This window comes from Sardina pilchardus, chromosome 17 (assembly GCF_963854185.1).
Source record: "Sardina pilchardus chromosome 17, fSarPil1.1, whole genome shotgun sequence".
Classification (NCBI taxonomy): Eukaryota; Metazoa; Chordata; class Actinopteri; order Clupeiformes; family Clupeidae; genus Sardina; species Sardina pilchardus.
This window is the reverse complement of record NC_085010.1, coordinates 9,730,736-9,749,883: the sequence shown is the minus strand read 5'-3', so window position 1 is coordinate 9,749,883 and position 19,148 is coordinate 9,730,736. Positions and strand designations below refer to the sequence as shown.

The 19,148-nt window shown below is 43.9% G+C and overlaps 2 protein-coding genes across 2 annotated transcripts in view; one reads left to right on the top strand and one right to left on the bottom strand.

The window, feature by feature from the left end:
- cwf19l1 (CWF19 like cell cycle control factor 1) overlaps positions 1-9,801 on the bottom strand; it is a 12,998-nt gene extending 3,197 nt beyond the window's left edge. Inside the window, exons 1-12 of the mRNA XM_062518263.1 lie at positions 9,554-9,801; positions 9,209-9,293; positions 9,012-9,096; positions 8,790-8,891; positions 7,954-8,168; positions 6,996-7,111; positions 6,594-6,678; positions 6,343-6,477; positions 5,895-6,150; positions 5,307-5,386; positions 4,829-5,038; positions 2,806-2,925 (exon numbers count right to left, since the gene is read on the bottom strand). Of these exons, the coding sequence (XP_062374247.1) occupies positions 2,806-2,925; positions 4,829-5,038; positions 5,307-5,386; positions 5,895-6,150; positions 6,343-6,477; positions 6,594-6,678; positions 6,996-7,111; positions 7,954-8,168; positions 8,790-8,891; positions 9,012-9,096; positions 9,209-9,293; positions 9,554-9,576 (1,512 nt within the window). The 5' untranslated portion in view covers positions 9,577-9,801. The remainder of the gene's footprint in view (positions 1-2,805; positions 2,926-4,828; positions 5,039-5,306; positions 5,387-5,894; positions 6,151-6,342; positions 6,478-6,593; positions 6,679-6,995; positions 7,112-7,953; positions 8,169-8,789; positions 8,892-9,011; positions 9,097-9,208; positions 9,294-9,553) is intronic.
- A 327-nt stretch (positions 9,802-10,128) lies between these two features.
- On the top strand, positions 10,129-18,067 carry washc3 (WASH complex subunit 3). The gene is made up of 7 exons (XM_062518574.1): positions 10,129-10,337; positions 10,596-10,694; positions 10,852-10,917; positions 11,069-11,221; positions 12,114-12,230; positions 12,961-13,025; positions 16,570-18,067. Exons 1-7 carry the CDS (start codon positions 10,287-10,289, stop codon positions 16,664-16,666), a joined length of 648 nt encoding a protein of 215 aa, XP_062374558.1. The 5' UTR covers positions 10,129-10,286; the 3' UTR covers positions 16,667-18,067.
- Positions 18,068-19,148: the final 1,081 nt, after the last annotated feature.

Here is a 19,148-nt window from a genome sequence, read left to right as displayed (position 1 = left end):
TGTGTTTATGTTCGTGTGCTTGCTTGTCGAAGTCTCAAATGTCGTTGACGGGCAGGTTTTAGTGAGGGCTAGATGCTACCCATCTCAAAGGAAAAATGAGGAGCCTGACAAACTACAGGTTTGACCACTGACTGACTGCACAAGTTCTCTGTGCCTCTTACTGCCATTGCAGTAACATTACTGTTCACTCGCTGCTGTTGCAGCTCTTTCCGATACGACAGGTAAGGTGGTTTTTGGGCATTACAAGAACAGCCCGGAGCGTTACTAGAACTTTTTTGTCGAAGCTTGCGCTATCTTCGTTTATCCTCTTGCCGGCTTGCCGGTGAGGAAGTACGTTTACACTATGATCGTGCAACTCCGGTGCCCTATACGGAAGTTGTGGGAAAGGTCTATTCTCCCTCTTCGCAAAGATACAATACACCAAGTGTGTGTGAATGTAAACTTTGATCACTCATTAAACATGTTGTACGCTTAATTTACCTAACACCATCTTCAACAGAAAAAAAGTTTTACAATAGCACCAAAAAACCCCAACACACTAGACAAGAGGCTGGCTTGGTGACGTTGGTCATTTTTATCTTCATATTCCAATAAATTGCTTAATAACTTAACAACTACAGCACATGAGTATGAATATTCTCACACTTCATATTTTTTTCCCGACAGAGAATCATTTCAACATCTCATCAGCCCAATGATCACATCTGACCAGACGGGTCTCATCAGAAGGAACGTCATGCTCATGTCATGTTGGGAAATAATTTGTGGGAGCCGGAGGTGTCACAGGAACCACCACCAACACTATCCATATGCGTCACTCTCACACCAGAAGCAGAAGTGGGAGCCAGCTAGCCTGGCTAACGCCACCACATCTCATTGAGATGTGGTCCGGGGACCAAACATTCATTTTCCCGTTTTTGAGGCATGGTTTATCAATGCCCATAGCCGTTTATTGGGCGCTACGGATGTCTATGAAATGCGTCTGTGCGTAGCCAGGTCATAGGCTAGCCAGTCATATCAATCAGCCTATACCAGGTGTAGGGTTGGGTACCCATCACAGTCGAACTGATATTAGTACCGGTGCCGGTTCCTGAGGTTCGGTGTTGGTATTCAACAGTACTTTTTTCGGTACCGTACCCTTACTGGATCTGTAACACCTTGTTTGTAACAACTACAACATTTTATTAAAAGTTTCAAAAAGTTTTTAGCACAATACAAACAATTTAAACAGACTCAATCAAACTCAAACATAGAAAAAATAATTAGTCCATTAGAGTTATGTAATGATAAAGCTATTTTAGGCCATGTTCCTGAAAAAGGCAATCCTTCCGATCTTTTTGCATGCAATTTAACAGTAGCCTAGATCAGTGGTTCCCAAACTCCCCCCCCCCCCCCCCCCCGGACCACCTTCTACAGTACACACGCTTGAACACCCCAGGGTAGCCACACCGGGCACTGACACCTCCAACACACATCACCCTGACCTGGACGAACTGCTGAAATGACTTACACAGGGCCACCAGTCACCCTACACACACGCACACACACTGTAATATATACACACACACACACACACACACACACACACACACACACACACACACACACACACACACACACAAACTCTTCAACACACACACTGCAACTCACACACACACTCTATACGTACACATATGCACATGCAATGATGAGAGAGAGAGAGGTACATGGAAATCTTACTCATCTTTTAGTGGTCTGTGCTTGGGTGTGTGTGTTTGTGACCAACAGATAGATATCTCTTTCAGGTGAATTGAAACCCCCCTCACAAACACATCACCCCTCCCACACATACTGTACACACACAACATATTTTAAACCTTATTTTAGAGATTTGGGATTTTAGAGATCTCACATTCACACCCTCTGACATTTGCCTCTCTTCCTGTTAACATCAGCAGAACATGAGATACGTACTGTGTCTCAAACCGCGCACTTCTGCATTTAAAATACTTAATTTGAGTGCATGAGGGCGTTCACACTGAAATTTCGAACGATACGAAGGGCACTGCAAGTCCCCGGATGGTGCACTCATAACGGTCAAAAAGTTGAGTGTGGAATGCTGGACACTTCTCGCCCTCAACGGACGCCATGTTGGCTAACTAACGGAAGGGGAGGGAGTATTTTCAAACTCGTAGAAATCGCGGTAGAGAAATCTGAAGCAGCAGCGGGGGAAAACACACTTTACAGAGGTACAAGCAAGTTACAACATAAACTGTTCATGTTTTGACACAGTACAACCATGTCACGGTGGAATTGAGGACATCAATAAAAACATATTTAAACGTTACGATCGTCATTTCCGTGAAGTGCACGGAGGTTAGCGTTTGATATGAGACGACACTATTCTGTTAAAATGTGCACACTATGCCAGTAAGCACACAGGGTACATAGGGTGCTGCACGAAAGTGTACTCACGGAAGTAGTCGGTTTGAGACAGAGTGAAGATCTACACCTTGGTGTGCGTGTGTAAGTGTTTGTGGTTTTGCATGTGTGTGTGCCACCTCCTAAACTCACCGCTCCTACCTGGACAACCCCCCCCCCCCCCCCCCCGGGTTCGGTCGGTACCGGTAAAAGTACATGGTTCGGTACCCAACCCTAACCAGGTGACATATGTAGAGCGTTTTAATACTTCAAAAATAACATTTGATAAACAAACCTTACATTTTTCAGCAATGATAGGTGTGTAGATTGGAACAAAGCTTGTGATTGGCTGACAGAGCTCTGGAGCTCTCAGCACCGTAACTTGTGATTGGCTGTGTGGCGTACCTGCTTCAGATCGGTGTGTTCTGGAATCTCCATCAGCTCGATTTGCTGCTCCTCTGCCTGCACCATGAAGGCTTCTTTCAGGTCCTCCGTGGCACATTTATCCAGCGGCACTGGGACTGCCTGTGTGTGTGTGTGTGTGTGTGTGTGTGTGTGTGTTGTAAAGAGTAAAAAGGGTGGGGGTCAGTCATTACAGCCATGGGCTTACAGGACAATAACGCTTTGTTATGGGTGGAAAGGGGTCTGGTGCTACGGCAAGAGCAGAGACAGCATGCATCTTCAGCGCCATCTGCTGGTCACATACTGTAAGCACAAGCAGGACGACTGGGGGAAATGACTTCCTGTACAAAGACTTACTGTATACAGTACATGCCCAAACCCTCCCATTACACTTCAGTTTCCAAAAATAATGCCTAATGATGAATGTGTGACTCAGTCAATGAAAATAAAAACCCACGTCACACACACACAACAAACAAACAAAACACCTGACATGAGGACACAGGCAGCGATCTATATAGTGTGATTTTCACCATCATCGGGACACAAAGTCCCTCAGACCACACGTGTCGTCACAACAGGACAAAGCAGCGACAGCGATTGTGTGTGTATGCACGGGACACACGCACGGGACACACACACACGCACACACTCTATGCTTGTTCTGCTCAGACTTAAACTGATGACTGATTGTGTGGGAGAGGGCAGGTGTGCGGACACAGCCGGGGTCTCCAGGTGTGTGTCCTGACGGAGCCGGACTCTCCCCGAGCTGCTGTGTGTGGAGTGGCGGGGCTGACCTGGGGTCTGGGCAGGCCAGTCCTGTGGGCCAGCGTCCACAGAGGCTACTGCTACACACACACACACACACACACTCACTCTCACTCACTCACTACTGCTACACCCACACACACACTCACTACTGCCCCACACACACTTTCCACAGAGACCACTAATGCAACACACACACAGACAAACACAGGGGGTATTCACACCTGCCTTGTTTTGTTCGATTAAAACGAACTCAAGTTCGTTTCTTGCTTGGTTCGGACCTTTTTGACTGGTGTGAATACAATCACTCGAACTCTAGTGCGGACCAAACAAGCGGACCGAGACCCAGCTGAGGAGGTGGTCTCGGAGCGGTTCCTATCGAACCCTGGTGCGGTTCGTTTATGGTGTGAAAGCAGACCGACCTCGATCCGACCCAGTTACAGAAATCTACCTTTTTTGGATTTGACGAGCTCCCGTAGTTTTTGCGCATTATGGGAAATGTAGGATAGCTCCGTGACGCACAACAGCTGTAAGCAGCAGTGGGCTAACGCTTTTTTGCCAACAATAATTTGATTTTGCATCTCCTACCCGTTCCATCTTCCGTAGGCCTGCTGTTAGCATGTTGGACACACATGAGAGCTCTTCTCAGCTGTTATGTTGCACGTCTTCGTCGTTGCAAAATTACGAGCATGATATTGTTAAACTTGCATCAAACGGTCTTGACGCTCAAGCACGTCTGCAAAGCTGTAACTGTATAAACTATATTGCAAGGATAATAACGAGTACAGTACGCAAACATAGTATTTACGTGGGCCAACTTTGACTTTGGCTTCCTATTCTTCACCCCACCTACACGTTTACCAGCCAATGGTTGAACGACCTTAGCACATGTGCTTTTGTTTATAAATTCTGGTCCGGTTGCAATTAATCACGGTGTGAAAGCGAACCGCACTAAAAAAGAAAAAAAGAAAAAAAGAAAAAAAAATTGGTCCGGACCAAATAAGTGAACTAACGGACCTTCCTGGTGTGAATACGCCCACAGAGAATACTGCTACACCCCCCCTCCCCCCACCCACACACACACTTTTGTGCCTTTCCACACCTTGCTGTAATTATATAATTTGTTTTCACAGAGTGAATGTGCGTGCACATTATATTAACAATAAAATGTTTTCATAAAGAAATTAAAAATTGTATGGGGAAAAAAAAGACCTCCATCTTGCCATTCCACACACACACACACACACACACACAGTACCTGCAGCTGGAGGTGCTGGCTGCGGTAGTTCCTCTCGAAGAGCACGCAGCGCTTGCCGAGGCTCTTGTAGAACTTGCGCACGGCGCCCTTGTACTTCTCCAGCTCCTCCACCACCTCTGACGCCAGCTCCACCACAGACTGGTAGTGCCCGATGGGCAGCACCAACAGGTGGTCTTCAGTCAGGCAGCCTTTCGCCAGGGCCACATAACACTGGGGGAGGACACACACACACACCACACACACACACCACAAATGTGTGATTCAGGTTGGACAGTGATGAGATTTGAAGTAAAAATATATCAAAACAAGTAAATAAAACGAGAACACACACTTCAAAAAGCAGAAAATATATGGATCGGTACTTTAAACTAAAATGATGCATATTAAAACATTGCTGCACACATAAAGACATAAAGGTGCATGCGCACACACACACACACACACACACACACACACACACACAGGCTCTTTAACTCACGTGTGTGCCGATGCTGACCACCAGGTGTTTCTCCACCTGTGGGCTGGCCAGGCAGAACCAGCAGGGCCCGGTGGGCTGAGCTGTGGACACAGAGAAGAGAGGGACGAGGGATCAGCATGATGCTCACGGTGCACCACTTCAACAGATAGATGGACAGACAGACAGGAGCGACAAAGAGACAGACAGATGGAAAGAGACAGACAGACAGGAGCGACAAAGAGACAGACAGATGGAAAGAGACAGACAGACAGGAGCGACAAAGAGACAGACAGATGGAAAGAGACAGACAGACAGGAGCGACAAAGAGACAGACAGACAGGAGCGATAAAGAGACAGACAGATGGAAAGAGACAGACAGACAGGAGCGACAAAGAGACAGACAGATGGAAAGAGACAGACAGACAGGAGCGACAAAGAGACAGACAGACAGGAGCGATAAAGAGACAGACAGATGGAAAGAGACAGACAGACAGGAGCGACAAAGAGACAGACAGATGGAAAGAGACAGACAGACAGGAGCGACAAAGAGACAGACAGACAGGAGCGACAAAGAGACAGACAGATGGAAAGAGACAGACAGACACTTACGGGGCTTTCGTGGCTGTTTGGGCTGCTGCTGATGCCGTCCATCTGGAAAGCCTTCTCCATCCGACTGCCTCTTCCTGCCCTGCTCCTGCCCCCCCAGCCCCCCCAGCCCCCCCAGATGGCCCTGGCCCTGACCCTGACCTTGATACCCCTGCCCCCCCTGGTTGCCATGGTTACCCCGATGCCCCTGGTGCTGACGGTGGTGCTGATACTGTGGCTTCTTCTTCAGGTCAAAGAAAAACTGAGACGCTGGCTCCTCCTTTAGAGCGGCACACACACACACACACACACACACAAATCAGCTCAATATCACACCAGTATACAGAATACATATATATTAACAAAAAACTGAATAAAATATGAGCACATTTCAACAACATTGTTTTCAAAATATTTACGAAGAGAATGTACTTTGAAAAAAAGAAAAACACAGACAAACAAACACACGCACCTCTGCTGAATGGATGGGTTTCTGTCCATCCTTGGCAGGCCTCCTGTAAGGGTTCTCTGTGACGTCCTGGGGTTGCTTAACTAGCTCTGCAGGGTCCATGTTCTTCATGGGAACGATGTTGAAAGCATATAGATACTGGAAAGACAGGAACACACACACTCAATTTAGAAAATGTCTAACAGGTATAAATGTGAAAAGCCCTACTTAGGCCGCATGATCAGTGAGCAAGAGGACATGGTTAAGAGCCTCACCTTCTTTTTGGCCAGATTGTTGACTGTAGCGAGTGCAATGAATCGGCTAACGTGCTGAGCGTTCTCCTGGAGGACCAGGTGGTTCCTAAACAGAATTCAAAAGGTACATGCAATACTTACGGGTCTATAATTATGGACAACAATGCATTCAGACATCAAGCACTGTCTATAGAAAACACAGACATTATATTACATCACATTACATAAAGACAACTATATAGCATTAGTGTCATAAACTGGTCTTTGCCATCGTAAGGGCTTGACTCTACTCTTCTGTCCCTGTGCGGCTGCCGCAGGGCAGACGTTTCTAGTGGGCTTTGTTCCGTTATAAACAGTTTTTTTTTTGGTCGCATTGTGGCACATACGAGGGCGCCGGCCTTAACAGGATCAGGTGTGACTCACCTGTAAGGCAGCCTCTCATAGTTGACTCCCTCCACACCTGCGAAGTGATAGCGCGGCTTCAGCTGGTACGCCAGGCTGGCGATAGAGGACACGCCACAATACCTTGGATCCACTTCCTGAAAAAGCCGCCAAAAGCATGGAGTGAGCGCTGGACAAGCATGTCTATCAGTGCACGTGACGTAGACACACAGACAAACTTCAGACAAAGTTCCTTTCAATTTGGAAGACGCATCATTATTATGCTTGCTTTGTGGTCATTTGTGTGCAGGTATAGGCTTTAATTGCTACATTTCTGAACAGGAAGGTGTGTGTGAATCAAAACATTAAGGACTATTTTAATTGTTCACAATCTTTAAGCTTGATACTTTCCAAGGCTCTGAGGTATGATTTCTGAAAGTGAATAACAAAGAAAAATCTTATTAAAAAAAACTTGACATGCTTTGGGAAAAATATAAGCTTCGATAAAACTGAATAACCTCAAATTAAAATGCCATGCTATACGCACATGGCTATTTCTTCCATATAGCCACTTAATAAATAAAGCCATGCAGGCCTCAAATGTTTCTTACAGGGTCCTGTTGTCCTATACTGGAATCCTATGTTAAAAAGGGAAGGAATTCTAGTCTGATAACCACCATACTAAGCTTAATATTTAAGATTGAACATTAGTCTGGGGAGTCTGTGCTTCATTTCTACTGCACAAGAGGCGTGATCAATGGGCATAGTTCAAACTACTCCGTACACTTTTGGATAGCCCTTCAACCAATCAGACCAACGATCTGGATGTGCCTTTTGCATAAGCTAGCTTGTGATTGGACCCAGCAAAAGTGGACGGGAAGCAGGAGAGATAGATCTGCAGGTTTCCAGCCTGAGCTGCAGGGCGAAATCCAAACCGCCGGCAGATCAGGCAGGCTTTACCCAGCCTAAAGGAATTCTCCTATGACGCATAAAGCCTTACAGGGTTGTTGCCGTACTGCCAGACACCATGAGGCCACTGAGACGTGAGCAGGATGTCCACCCCTTTAAACTTGGAGCTGCACACCAGGGGCTCGACCAGGGCGGACAGATCTTTGGGGGAGAAGCAGTGGGACGGCGCGGGCTCCTGCCGGCCTTCCCGCCCGCTCACGTAGGCGATCTGGAGCCCCGAGGCGCCAGTGAAGATCCCCCTGCGGCCTGGCGGAACAAGAGGAAGCGGCGTGAGGCAAAGACTTCCTGTGCTGCCCATGGGGTTCATCAGGTCCCTTTCCACAGTTGTATTAATCAAGCACCATACAGTCTGCATTCATAAGGTGCCACTCATTCGTTGTTTATACATCCTCCCTTCCTCCTCGGGCCTCGATCTTCACTGATCTACATAAAGAATGATGGGGCAGCAACAACGGGATAGTAGTCTATCCAGAGATAGTTATAGATCAGTGGGAACGCCCCTCGAGCATCGAGAAGAGATGTTGAGACACCCACTATCTTTTATCTTTTTTTTTGTGTTTGTTTTTTAAGAATATATTTGTTAGGTGTTTTATGCCTTTTATTGATAGGTACTGTGGTGATAGGAAGCGAATGGGAGAGAGAGCGGGGATGGGATTCGGAAAAAATCTCAGGGCGGAAATCGAACCCGGGTCACCGACGTGCAGTGCAGGTGCCCCAGCCACTTGCGCCACAGCTGGGGCCAGTACCTTCTATCTATGTGATTGATTTTATATACCTGTGGCAAGGGACCTGATGAAACCCATGAACAGGAAAAGCATCACTGTTCAAATTCTGAGTGGAATGTTTCAAAGTTGCTCAAAAGCTTACCCAGATAGATGATATTGTCAGCCAACTCGCATCCATCCGCACTGGGGAAAAACTTGGCCGTTTCATGGCTTGCTGCCCCAAGCACATAAGTGTGGATGGGGGCTGGAATAAGGATATAAAGATAGATGTGATTCGACGAATAACTGTAGTAAGTTAGGTGGAATTCAGGCTCACTGTCAAGGCTCCAAATTAACTGAAGAAAGTGAAGAGAGGATCACTTACCTTTCTTAGCGCCCGATTTATACTCTTCCCACTCTGCTTGAGCCTCCGCAGACGAGCCAAAGAAATCTCCAACACAGAGCAGCAACTACGGGAAAGGACATTGCTGTTAACATAGCGACATACATGATGCAGCATAAGTAGAATCGACTGAAAAAGAAAGTAGATCTCAATCTGCCAACGAAAGCAACTTAAGTTACATCAAACTGTCCGCTCTTCTTCTGAATGGTCCTGACGCGGTTGAATAAAGCATTAATTCTTCCTTCCACGTCTCCACAGGCCAATCTGCATACAAAAAAAAGAAAAGATAAACAAACTATGGCTTAACGTTGTATCTTACTGGAGGACTCTGTAAACGAGCACGTGTCATTGCTCTACACAAATGGATCAGCATTAGTGACTTCAACGCCATCTAACCTAACAGAGCATGGTGACAACAAGCCTGCTAACTTGTTAGCCACATTAGTTTCAGCAGACCGTGCAACATCTTTCCAGAACAAACCTCCCACAGAACCAAGTCAGAATAACATTATAAATATGCTTACACACGCAAAGCCTGCTCTCCCATAACGTTAAACGTGGAAAGCCAATCCCACAGGTGGCGACCGCTTAATTTTGGGTTTGAATTTTATGTACACACTGCGACTGTGTGTACGTCAACTATTTCATACCGTGTGTATACAAAAATCACAAACGTGTGTGTTCCGATACTGTCAAATACCAATAAGATCGCTAAGCACCATGTTAAAGTATTCTTCTAAATATTTTAAAATAGGAAGTATTTTTATTTAATTAATTACATACTCGCTCGACCCACTCTCAGCTATGTCTTTCATTAACAAACACATAACTTTTTCTACTCGGATAGTAAATATGGGAGTACTTCCTTTACTTTCAAAATAAAAGAATGTGCATGCATTCTACATTTAACAAATGTACTATCCCCACTAAATAATAGTAAATGTTTTAAAGTAGATACCTAAATTTATTTGCAATTGCATTAAAACAAAACGAGTTCGCACATGTTTCCATGGAACGTACTGTATCTTGATGCAAATAATAATGATACGACCCTTTATTTTGAAGTCCCAAAGGGATTTTTAGATGTGTCACACCGTGGTCACATGAAACTAAACTTGAGAGAAAAAAGGAAAGCTGCTGTGAGAAGAAATGAAATTGCACCTACATGAAAGCTGATGTTATCCCGTTGATAACTTAATATTACATTTTGGATAAGAATAGCAACGTGGGGAAAAAACTGGAAGAGCAAAAAGAAACATGGACGAGGATGGACTGCCCATAGTTGGCTCTGGAGTAGATTTGACAAAGGTTAGCTTAGTGGCTAAACGTCATTTATGTCAGCTGCTGCATAGTACTCTGTATTGCAATCAGTTTACCAGTAGTATCAATGGTTTAATCATGTTTGATTACCTCGTCTTCATAAGTAAATGTATATTTTCTTTCAAAGCTTTCTGATGGTGTGGCGTTTCTGAATTGGACTCTGTCGCTGCCCTGTGTAGCTGTTTGGTATTGCTTATGGCGTGTTTGCACTGACTGACAGATTTTGTTGCATTGGATGATCAACAGGTCCCTGCTATACAGCAAAGGAGAATTGTTGCACATTTGAACCAGTTCGTCGTTCACACCGTTCGGTTCCTTAACCGATTTTCAACGGTTTGCGAGGAGGTGAGATTATGAAAAACTCCCAGTGTAATGATGCATTGTTAGCCTGGACAACAACAGACCGCTTCCATTTGCCAACAGATTCATTTGGGTTCTACCAGGCTAATGAAGTGTGCAAGTCTTGTTTAGAAGTAACGCACGTTTTTGTTGTTCCCAATAGAAACTTGCGACCATATCTTTACGAATACAGCAAATCGAAACCACTCTCAGCATTTTGGAAGCAAAGGTAGACTTTCGAATCACCACTATCTGTCTTTTGACTTTTCCCTTACATATATGACTGTGAAACTCTACTGGTTGATTTGCAGTGGCATGTATGCAATTTACCCTGTGTGTGTGTGTGTGTGTGTGTGTGTGTGTGTGTGTGTGTGTGTTAGCTGTCCTCTATTCCTGGACTGGAAGATGTAAGGGTGGAGGGAGTGGCTGAGAGGCCGGCAGCTGCTGCAGCCAATGGACCAGTGGCCCCCTCCGCCTCTACCACAGGGCACACAGCCACACCTGCGGCACCACCACCAGCAGCACCTGCAGAGGTAACGTGCAACGCACGCCACGCTCCAGTATCACTTCCGCCTCATGCTATTCTTCCCTCGTTCTTCCTCATTTCATGAAACTACTGTATGAGTGACCGATAGTTTCATACCGCAAACCTGTGACGTGGTCTCTCCAAGGCCTGTATTGTGCCTTACAGAGAAGTCTTATTCTAACTCCATTGACTGGTTCATCATCACTTATTCTTTCACACAAGCATGCAGGCATTTGTGGGCGTTTTTTGAGCAGTGACCTATGGGTAGCCAGGTACGCCACGCTTTTGGAGGTTCAAACAAATGCATCACCATGGAAATCACTTAGGAAGTTTGCACCTCTAAGTGGTCTGTGACGTAAGTTTGTGTGAAAGAATGAAAGGTTACGTTATTATGTGCAGTGGTGGTCTAGTGGTTTGATGTCTGGACTTCCCAGTGTAATGGTAGAAAGTCGTGGCATGGCACTTAACCCTGCGTTGCTCCTGGAGGACTGTCCCTGTAATTAGCTTCCGTTAGTTGCTCTGGATAAGAGCTTCAGTTAAGTGATGCTAAAACGCACAGTAATAACAACTGCTCAATGCAGTCTCTCCAACATAACATTGAAAAATATATTGCTATTTTTTCTCTCTCTCTCTCTCTTTCTCTCTCTCTCTCTCTCTCTCTCTCTCTCTCTCTCTCTCTCTCTCTCTCTCACACACTCACACTCACACACACACACACACACACACACACACACACACACACACACACACACATCAGTGAAACTCCATTCTATATCTTCTCCGTAAGAAATGCAGATGAACACTGTCAGATTACTGAAGATGTGGTGTTTTATGAGTTAATGTTTCCCATCCACATGCTTTGCAACTCAGAGATATCGTTGTCGTTTGTCTTGCTGCAGCCTCTTCATCAACCGCCAGAAGCGGCCGCAGAGCCGAAGGTGGAGAGTGCGGAGTCGAGCGCCATGACCGTGGCCAAGGACCCGCGCTACGCCCGCTACCTGAAGATGGTTCAAGTGGTACGTGCGCTCGCTGTGCTTAGCCTAGCTTATGCTCCCTTTGCATGCACCAATGGAGACATCCGTTTCATATGTTGATATGTTTTGTTCTTATTCGTAAAAATATATAAAAAGACGGGGTAAAAAACATGGGACACATTGGGTTCGGCCATGTTTCTTTCCCACCCACTGTTCTGTATTTGTTTTCTTTTTATGTGATTGTTGAGTGTTGTACTTTGAGAGCAAAGATTAACGGGAGTCAAATTCCTTGTTTGTTCACGCAAACCTGACCAATAAAGCTGATTCTGATTCTGATTTATGTGCTCTTTGCATGTGTGAATGGAGACGTCAGTTTCATTATGTTGATCTGTTTTGTTCTTATTCGTAAGTCAAAGTGAACGGGCAAAAAGACGGGGAAAAAAAACGAGAACAGACACATTGGGTTCGGCCATGTCCGTTTTTGATGTTTAGCATAAATGAGGTGTGAAGACATGTTGCACAGAGTGCAGAAAGAAAAAACACCTAAGGTCTTGCACATCCTGTTGTTGTGGTTAGTTGTGGCAGTATTTTTAGATGTTCTATTTATTACTGGATTATTTGATTTGTCATTTTGTGTCAAGTGTGATACCATGATGCATGGTAATTTTGCACTCTAAATTGAAACTTGATGGATTGACTGATTGACAAGTGTTTACTTTTTGCAGATGTTTTTGTAATTGTTGTTGTTTTGATTGTCTTCTGTCTTCTGCAGGGTGTTCCTGTAATGGCCATAAAGAATAAGATGGTTTTGGAAGGACTGGACCCCAATCTGCTCGAGTATGTGTTTTTGATGCTGTTAACGCTGACAACACACCCACAAACAAACACACACTCATACACACAGTTGGCTTCTTTTCTCTTCCTGCATATTTTCTTTTCTTCACATTTTGCAGTAATTGCTTGCCGAATTTCTGACTGTAACGGACATTCAGACATGAAGCACGTATGCGGAATATATACATTTGACCACCTGTTGTTCACATCCAATTTAGAATTTCCGTCAATTGGGGTTAGGTTCGCTGGGCAGATAATGACGCCTGATAAATGCAGTCGCGTTGTCAGTTGTCAGTTGCTATTCATGGGTCCCTTTCCACAGGTGTATACAATGAAGCTCCTTGATTATCAATGCAGACTGCATGGTGCTTGATTAGTACACCTGTGGAAAGGGACCTGATGAAACATGGGTTTCATCAGGTCCCTTTCCACAGGTGTTTAAAATCAAGCACCTACAGTATATTATGAATGCCGACTGCATGGTGCTTGATTAATTAGTGTTTCTCAACCGGGGTGCCGTGAGGCCTCCTCAGGGGTGCCGCAGAAACGTGTCTGACTAGGCTAATCAAATTAAGAGAGAAAAAAAGCATAATTTCGGAATCTTTCGTCTAGCTTTAGCACGCAGATAAGTAAATTGCGGCCACACATCAGAGAAAATAGATATTTTTTTCTAACCCTGAAGCTGCAATCCGTAGCCTGTATGACGTCTATACATTGGTTAGCCGACGTTTGTTTACTGCGTGCGATATCTGATGAGTTGTCAAGTCATAGCGTTATTGTGTAGCGGTTAATTAGCAACATGGCCAGGTTTTTGAAAAAAATATCTGAACATGTAGCCTGATTACCATCGACTTTCAAAGGCTCTGCGAGACTTTAGTCTGACCAACAGCCTGTGCTAACACGGTTTCTCCAAGCACTGGTTGACCCGCCTCCTTTAAGTGCCTCGATTTGCTACTGGTCGATGTCAGAAAGCGGTTTGCCGAGTTTAAACCAATAACAACACTCTTTCCGCTGCCTTGAACACGCCTCTACCCAGAGCCGTTGGAGCTGCTCAAAGTTGATTGGTTCTCGACCAAAGGGGGCAGTTCCGCAGATTTTGGGAACTCAGAAATCCTTCCCGATTAGCAGTTGACCAGACCAGCGACAGAAACAGCCTGAAGGCGTTACGTCACTGGGAGGGCGTGCCAGGCTACTGAACATGTGCCCTCAACATCATCCTCTCTTCATCGTGTGGTTATTCAGTGAAGGAGGTAGAGACCGTCAGCAAGGACTTTGTTTTGCTGGGCAGATATTGACAAATGCGGCCGCGCTGCCTTCTGTGCATGCGGAAGAGGGTAGAAGAATTTTTACACCGGGAGTATGCAGCGTGTTAGAAAGATGCAAAACCGTTAAGTGGCATTAGGGCGCTTTATACACGTAATACTTCCCTCGATCATCACTGACAAGTGCAGAATGCTGTGGTGGCAACATTACGGCCAAATGACTAGGTCAGCAGTAGGAAAAGTTTCGGTAGCAGATATACGGACATAAGAATTCAGACAGCACAAAAAAAATAATAAATAAATAAATAAAAAGTCTGTGGCGTGAACATTGCGAGAAACACGTCTGTCTGAAAACGGCTTGAGAAACGTCAGTATGATGACAATTATGCTACCTCACGTTCGGATTCAAGTACAGAGAGCGCCTTAGAGCTGTGGACCAGGAGCTACGTGTGTGTCTGTCATCCATTCCTGCGAGAATAGAGCAGCTGTATTCATCCTTGCAGGCCCAAGTCTCTCACTGAGTGTAAGTCACACTCCTCTGTGTGTGTGTGTGTGTGTGTGTGTGCGCGCGCGCGCGCGCCTATAAAAGTTTGGGGTGCCTTGAGATTTTTCAATCATGTAAAGGGTGCCGCGACTGAAAAAAGGTTGAGAAACACTGGATTAATACACCTGTGGAAAGGGACCTGATGAAACCCATGAATAGCCTTGCTACATTACTAGCAGTGTGTTAGAGAGATGGATGCAAAACTGTTCAGTGACATTAGGAAACTTTAAATAAACGTAATACTTCCCTCGATCATCACTGACAGGTGCAGAATTTTTCTGTGACTGGATTCATGTAGCAGCTGTGGCGGCAACATTACGGCAAAATGACTAAGTCAGCAGCAGTAAAAGTTCCGGTAGCAGATATACGGACATTTGAATTCAAACAGCACAAAAAAAAAAAACTTACCGCAAAAAAGCCTGTGAACTTTACGGAAATACATGTGTGTCTGAAATCGGCCTTTGTGTCTCTCTGTTTCTAATTCTTCTAGAATAATTTCTGTTTCTCTTTTTTTCTTTTCCTCTTCCCCCTATCTTGTTCCTCTATTTCACTGAATATGAGGCTTTTTTTGTATGAACAGAGTGATAGATGTCTCTTGCTTATTTAAGAGTGACAGCACTGTTAACCCTCTATTGCTTGATATATGAAATAATGAAGAAAAATAATATTTCCACACATTTTTTTACCAGTCATTGAGCACATTGAACAATTCCACAAAATTGTTTTAAAATGAATAGGGGGTAGATCTACAGTAGGTATGTTACTTTGGATCAACAACATGCAATGGTAATAAATACAAAAAGTGCAGTCTATTGAAAATATATCTCTTTATTTCATAACAAAAGACATTTTATGAAAGATCTTCAACATCAACTTATTTTTTTGTAAAAAATTGCAGAAAAAGTAATACAGTTACAACCAGTTACAATCTTAGTGGGGTTTGTAGAAGTAACAAATGCGCAACAAAGGAGTATTATTTTTATCCATTCATTCCCATTCAGTTTATGTATGCCTGTTCCTTTTCGTCCCCTTGTAGCTCTCCATCTCTTTCTTCAGCATCTCTATCTGGAGATATCAATAAGCACATACAGTATCAATAAACATATTGTTATTGTTATTAAATATTTTAAAATAAAAAACAATGTACATACTGACAAATACTTGAATAAGTCTTGGTGTCCTGCCATTTGACTCTGGCTAACTAGCATATACACAGGGAATCCACTGTTGCATATTGTTGCTTTGAGGCAACAGCTATTTTAAGCTTTTGCAAAATAAATATTCAATGAAAACATAATCAAAAGAGTGAAACTGAATCTGAACTTACCCAAAATTGTGAAGAAAAAAAAATATTCCATGGAAATCCTAAGGAAAATTTTACTTTTTGAAAGTTTTGTGGAGCTGAAAAAACATGCCTGTCGCATGTCAGTGCAGGTGGGGAAAAGAGATTGAAAAGGGTATTTTACAAGTCATTTGATCAAATACAAGCGTTCTGTTGGCTTTTCATACTTCCTCCTGATCAAAATTAGCATTTTTTTTAATTGGTGATTGGTGTATGATTTTTTATGCCTGGGAAAATGAGGGGAAAAGGGTATGTTACCCTAAAGCAGCACTCTTAAACTAAATATTTCCCCAATAACTTGGATGTGCGTGATTTAAACTTTGCTTTCTCAAACGTAATATCTCCCCCTTATTTATGTCATCTTATTTCAACAACCTTTTGACCTTTCTTCCTACTCAGCACCCCCAATGCCCCAGTACCCGATGGGGACAACAAAAAAACAGCAGAAGAGCAAGACGATGACAGCTCAGGCAGCGAATCATCTTTCAGCGACTGACCTTGTCAGCCTATCACCATCAAGCTGTCTCAGTGAGACCACCTCCTCTCAGCCTTCCATTGAAGCTCTAACTCCCTTTCAGATATATGGTCTACAGTAAGGGGACATAACTTGAGTCTATGTAAATTAATCTTGAAAATATGACGGCTATCTACACTCTCCCCTACGAATCATCAGCCCAACTTTATACTATGTGCAGTAGCTTTGTGTATTGTGTACGTCGACATACTTGATATTAGAGCCTCTTCTCAATGTCTCTCCTCGGTCCTCGATCCTCGGTCCTCCGGCTCGTTCCCGCTGATCAATAGAGAATGATGGGGCGGCAACAATGGGATAGTCTATCTGGTGTTTTATTTTAATAGGTAGCGAGAATAGGAGGACCGAGGATCGAGGACCGAGGAGAGACATTGAGAAGAGGCTCTTGAGAAGTGCACTGGCCTCTTCAAATCAGTGTTCTAAAACATTAAGGGCATTTGCTAGAAAGTCAGGCTGAATTGTAATACACATACATTGTTATGTATGGCTTTTAACAACCAAACAAAACAAAACAAAAAAACACATTGTAACCTGCCTCAAAAAAGACATTAGTCGTGAAGGATTCGCCCTATTAAGATGACTAACAGCTAGTCTGCACCTCTCTAGAATCCCATTTTAAACCTGCTGCTTTCATTTTGCCATTATGTTTTATTTTATTATTTTATGTATTTTTTTTCTCAGTCTGTCTTAAATGATGTGTGTCGAGCGCTTCAGAAGGAGCCTCTTGGATAGACACAGCTAATTCTGTAAGGGGGGGGCACCAGCACAATCCTTGGTATCTCTGACCAACAATATTATAGAGGGTATATTTTTACGATTACGATTTGCTGCCTGTAAAACAGACTGCTTGGGAGTGCTGTTGCCTCAGTTTACTCAGACATAATGCACACAATTTGTGTGATTGAGTGTGTGCCTGTCTGCGTGCGTGCGCGCGCTTGTCTGTGTGTTTGTGTGTCTGTATGTGTGTGTATTTAGTTTGTGTGTTTCATGGTGTGTGAAGGAGAGACTGAATGTGTGCGTGCATGTTTTGTGTTTATAAATCTGTATGTGTGTGAGAGAGAACGAGAGAGAGGGAGAGACCTGTACAGACCACTAAAGCCTGTGGTATGGAGTACATTGTGTCCTAGCGAATGTTGTCATGAGAAACCATTCCTCCGCCATTGACGTAGTCCAGTGCTTGTTTCTTCATGGACACTTTGAGATTGTCTTCTCAGTGGTTGCCACTGATCTGTGGAGAGTAACGGTTCATTCAGATTTGCACTTAAGATTGTATCATCTCGCGAGGCAAACATACAGTAGATACATGGTGGATGAACGGTCCATAACTTTGCCATTTTTTTTTGTTTGTCTGACTAACTGACTTGTGATTGATTAAAAGTATACAGACATGAATTCTGAGATCATGTGTGACATTGTGTCCGTTTTTATTTGTTTGTTTGTTTGTTTACTTTAAGTGCCAAAAGGGGCCACTTCGTAGCCTGCTCTACCACATTTGCATGGATTAATGCATTACCAGTGTTCTAAATACTGAAGGCTAAATGCCAGTGGACTGGAACCCTAGTCTAGCTGTCACGAGACTAAGCCCAATCTTTTAACACTGAACATTAGTCTGGGGAGTCTGCACTTTATTCCTACTGTACAAGAGGTGTGATCAATAGGGACAGTTCAAATGACTATGTATGCTTGGATAGTCCTTCAACCAATCCAAATTTGGATAAGCTAGTTTGAGATTGGACCCAAAGGTTGTGGACAGGAAACGGGAGATTCAAATTCACCGGCAGGTCAGTCAGGGTTCACCCAGCCAGATTAGCATACAGTAGCCTGAAAGTTGTCACTTACATGTAACCCCAAATTTCTATAGGGACAATGTAATGACAATGTAATCCCTTGTAATAGAGCTGACGTACAGTATAGGTCACTTTGGACAAAACAATGTCTGCTAAATGTTAGTGTTTATTAGGCCAAGCCACTTTATTTCTCATTAACGAAGCCAGCTGAGGCTACAGACACTGAAGTTGTTTTCATTGCACACAGAGAGTGGGCCACTAGAGGACTGTACAAAGCAATTAGTTGGATATGGCAGGATGTTGACCCCCTACTCTTCTGCACTGTCAGCATTGCAGTGTCACTGTGACAATCTTTCAGAGGAACGGGCGACTACACTGATGACCATAGTGCGGTCTAGAAGGAGAACTAGCACTCAGTGCTTTCATTCTTTTCCTTCCATTCAGCCATTCTTTTCAAATTCATTCATTCTTTTCTTCAAAATACATACTGTGTATTTACAGTCGTGTTTTTTTTTTTTTTAGTGATAAAGTCATTGCTATTAAGAAGAAGTCTACAGTCTAAGTAAGTCTACAAAAATGTAAATGCAAAAACATAATTTCCTTTCCATGTTTATAACAGTCGAGCGAGCCCTGTAAAAGTTTTATATGGTTCACATGCC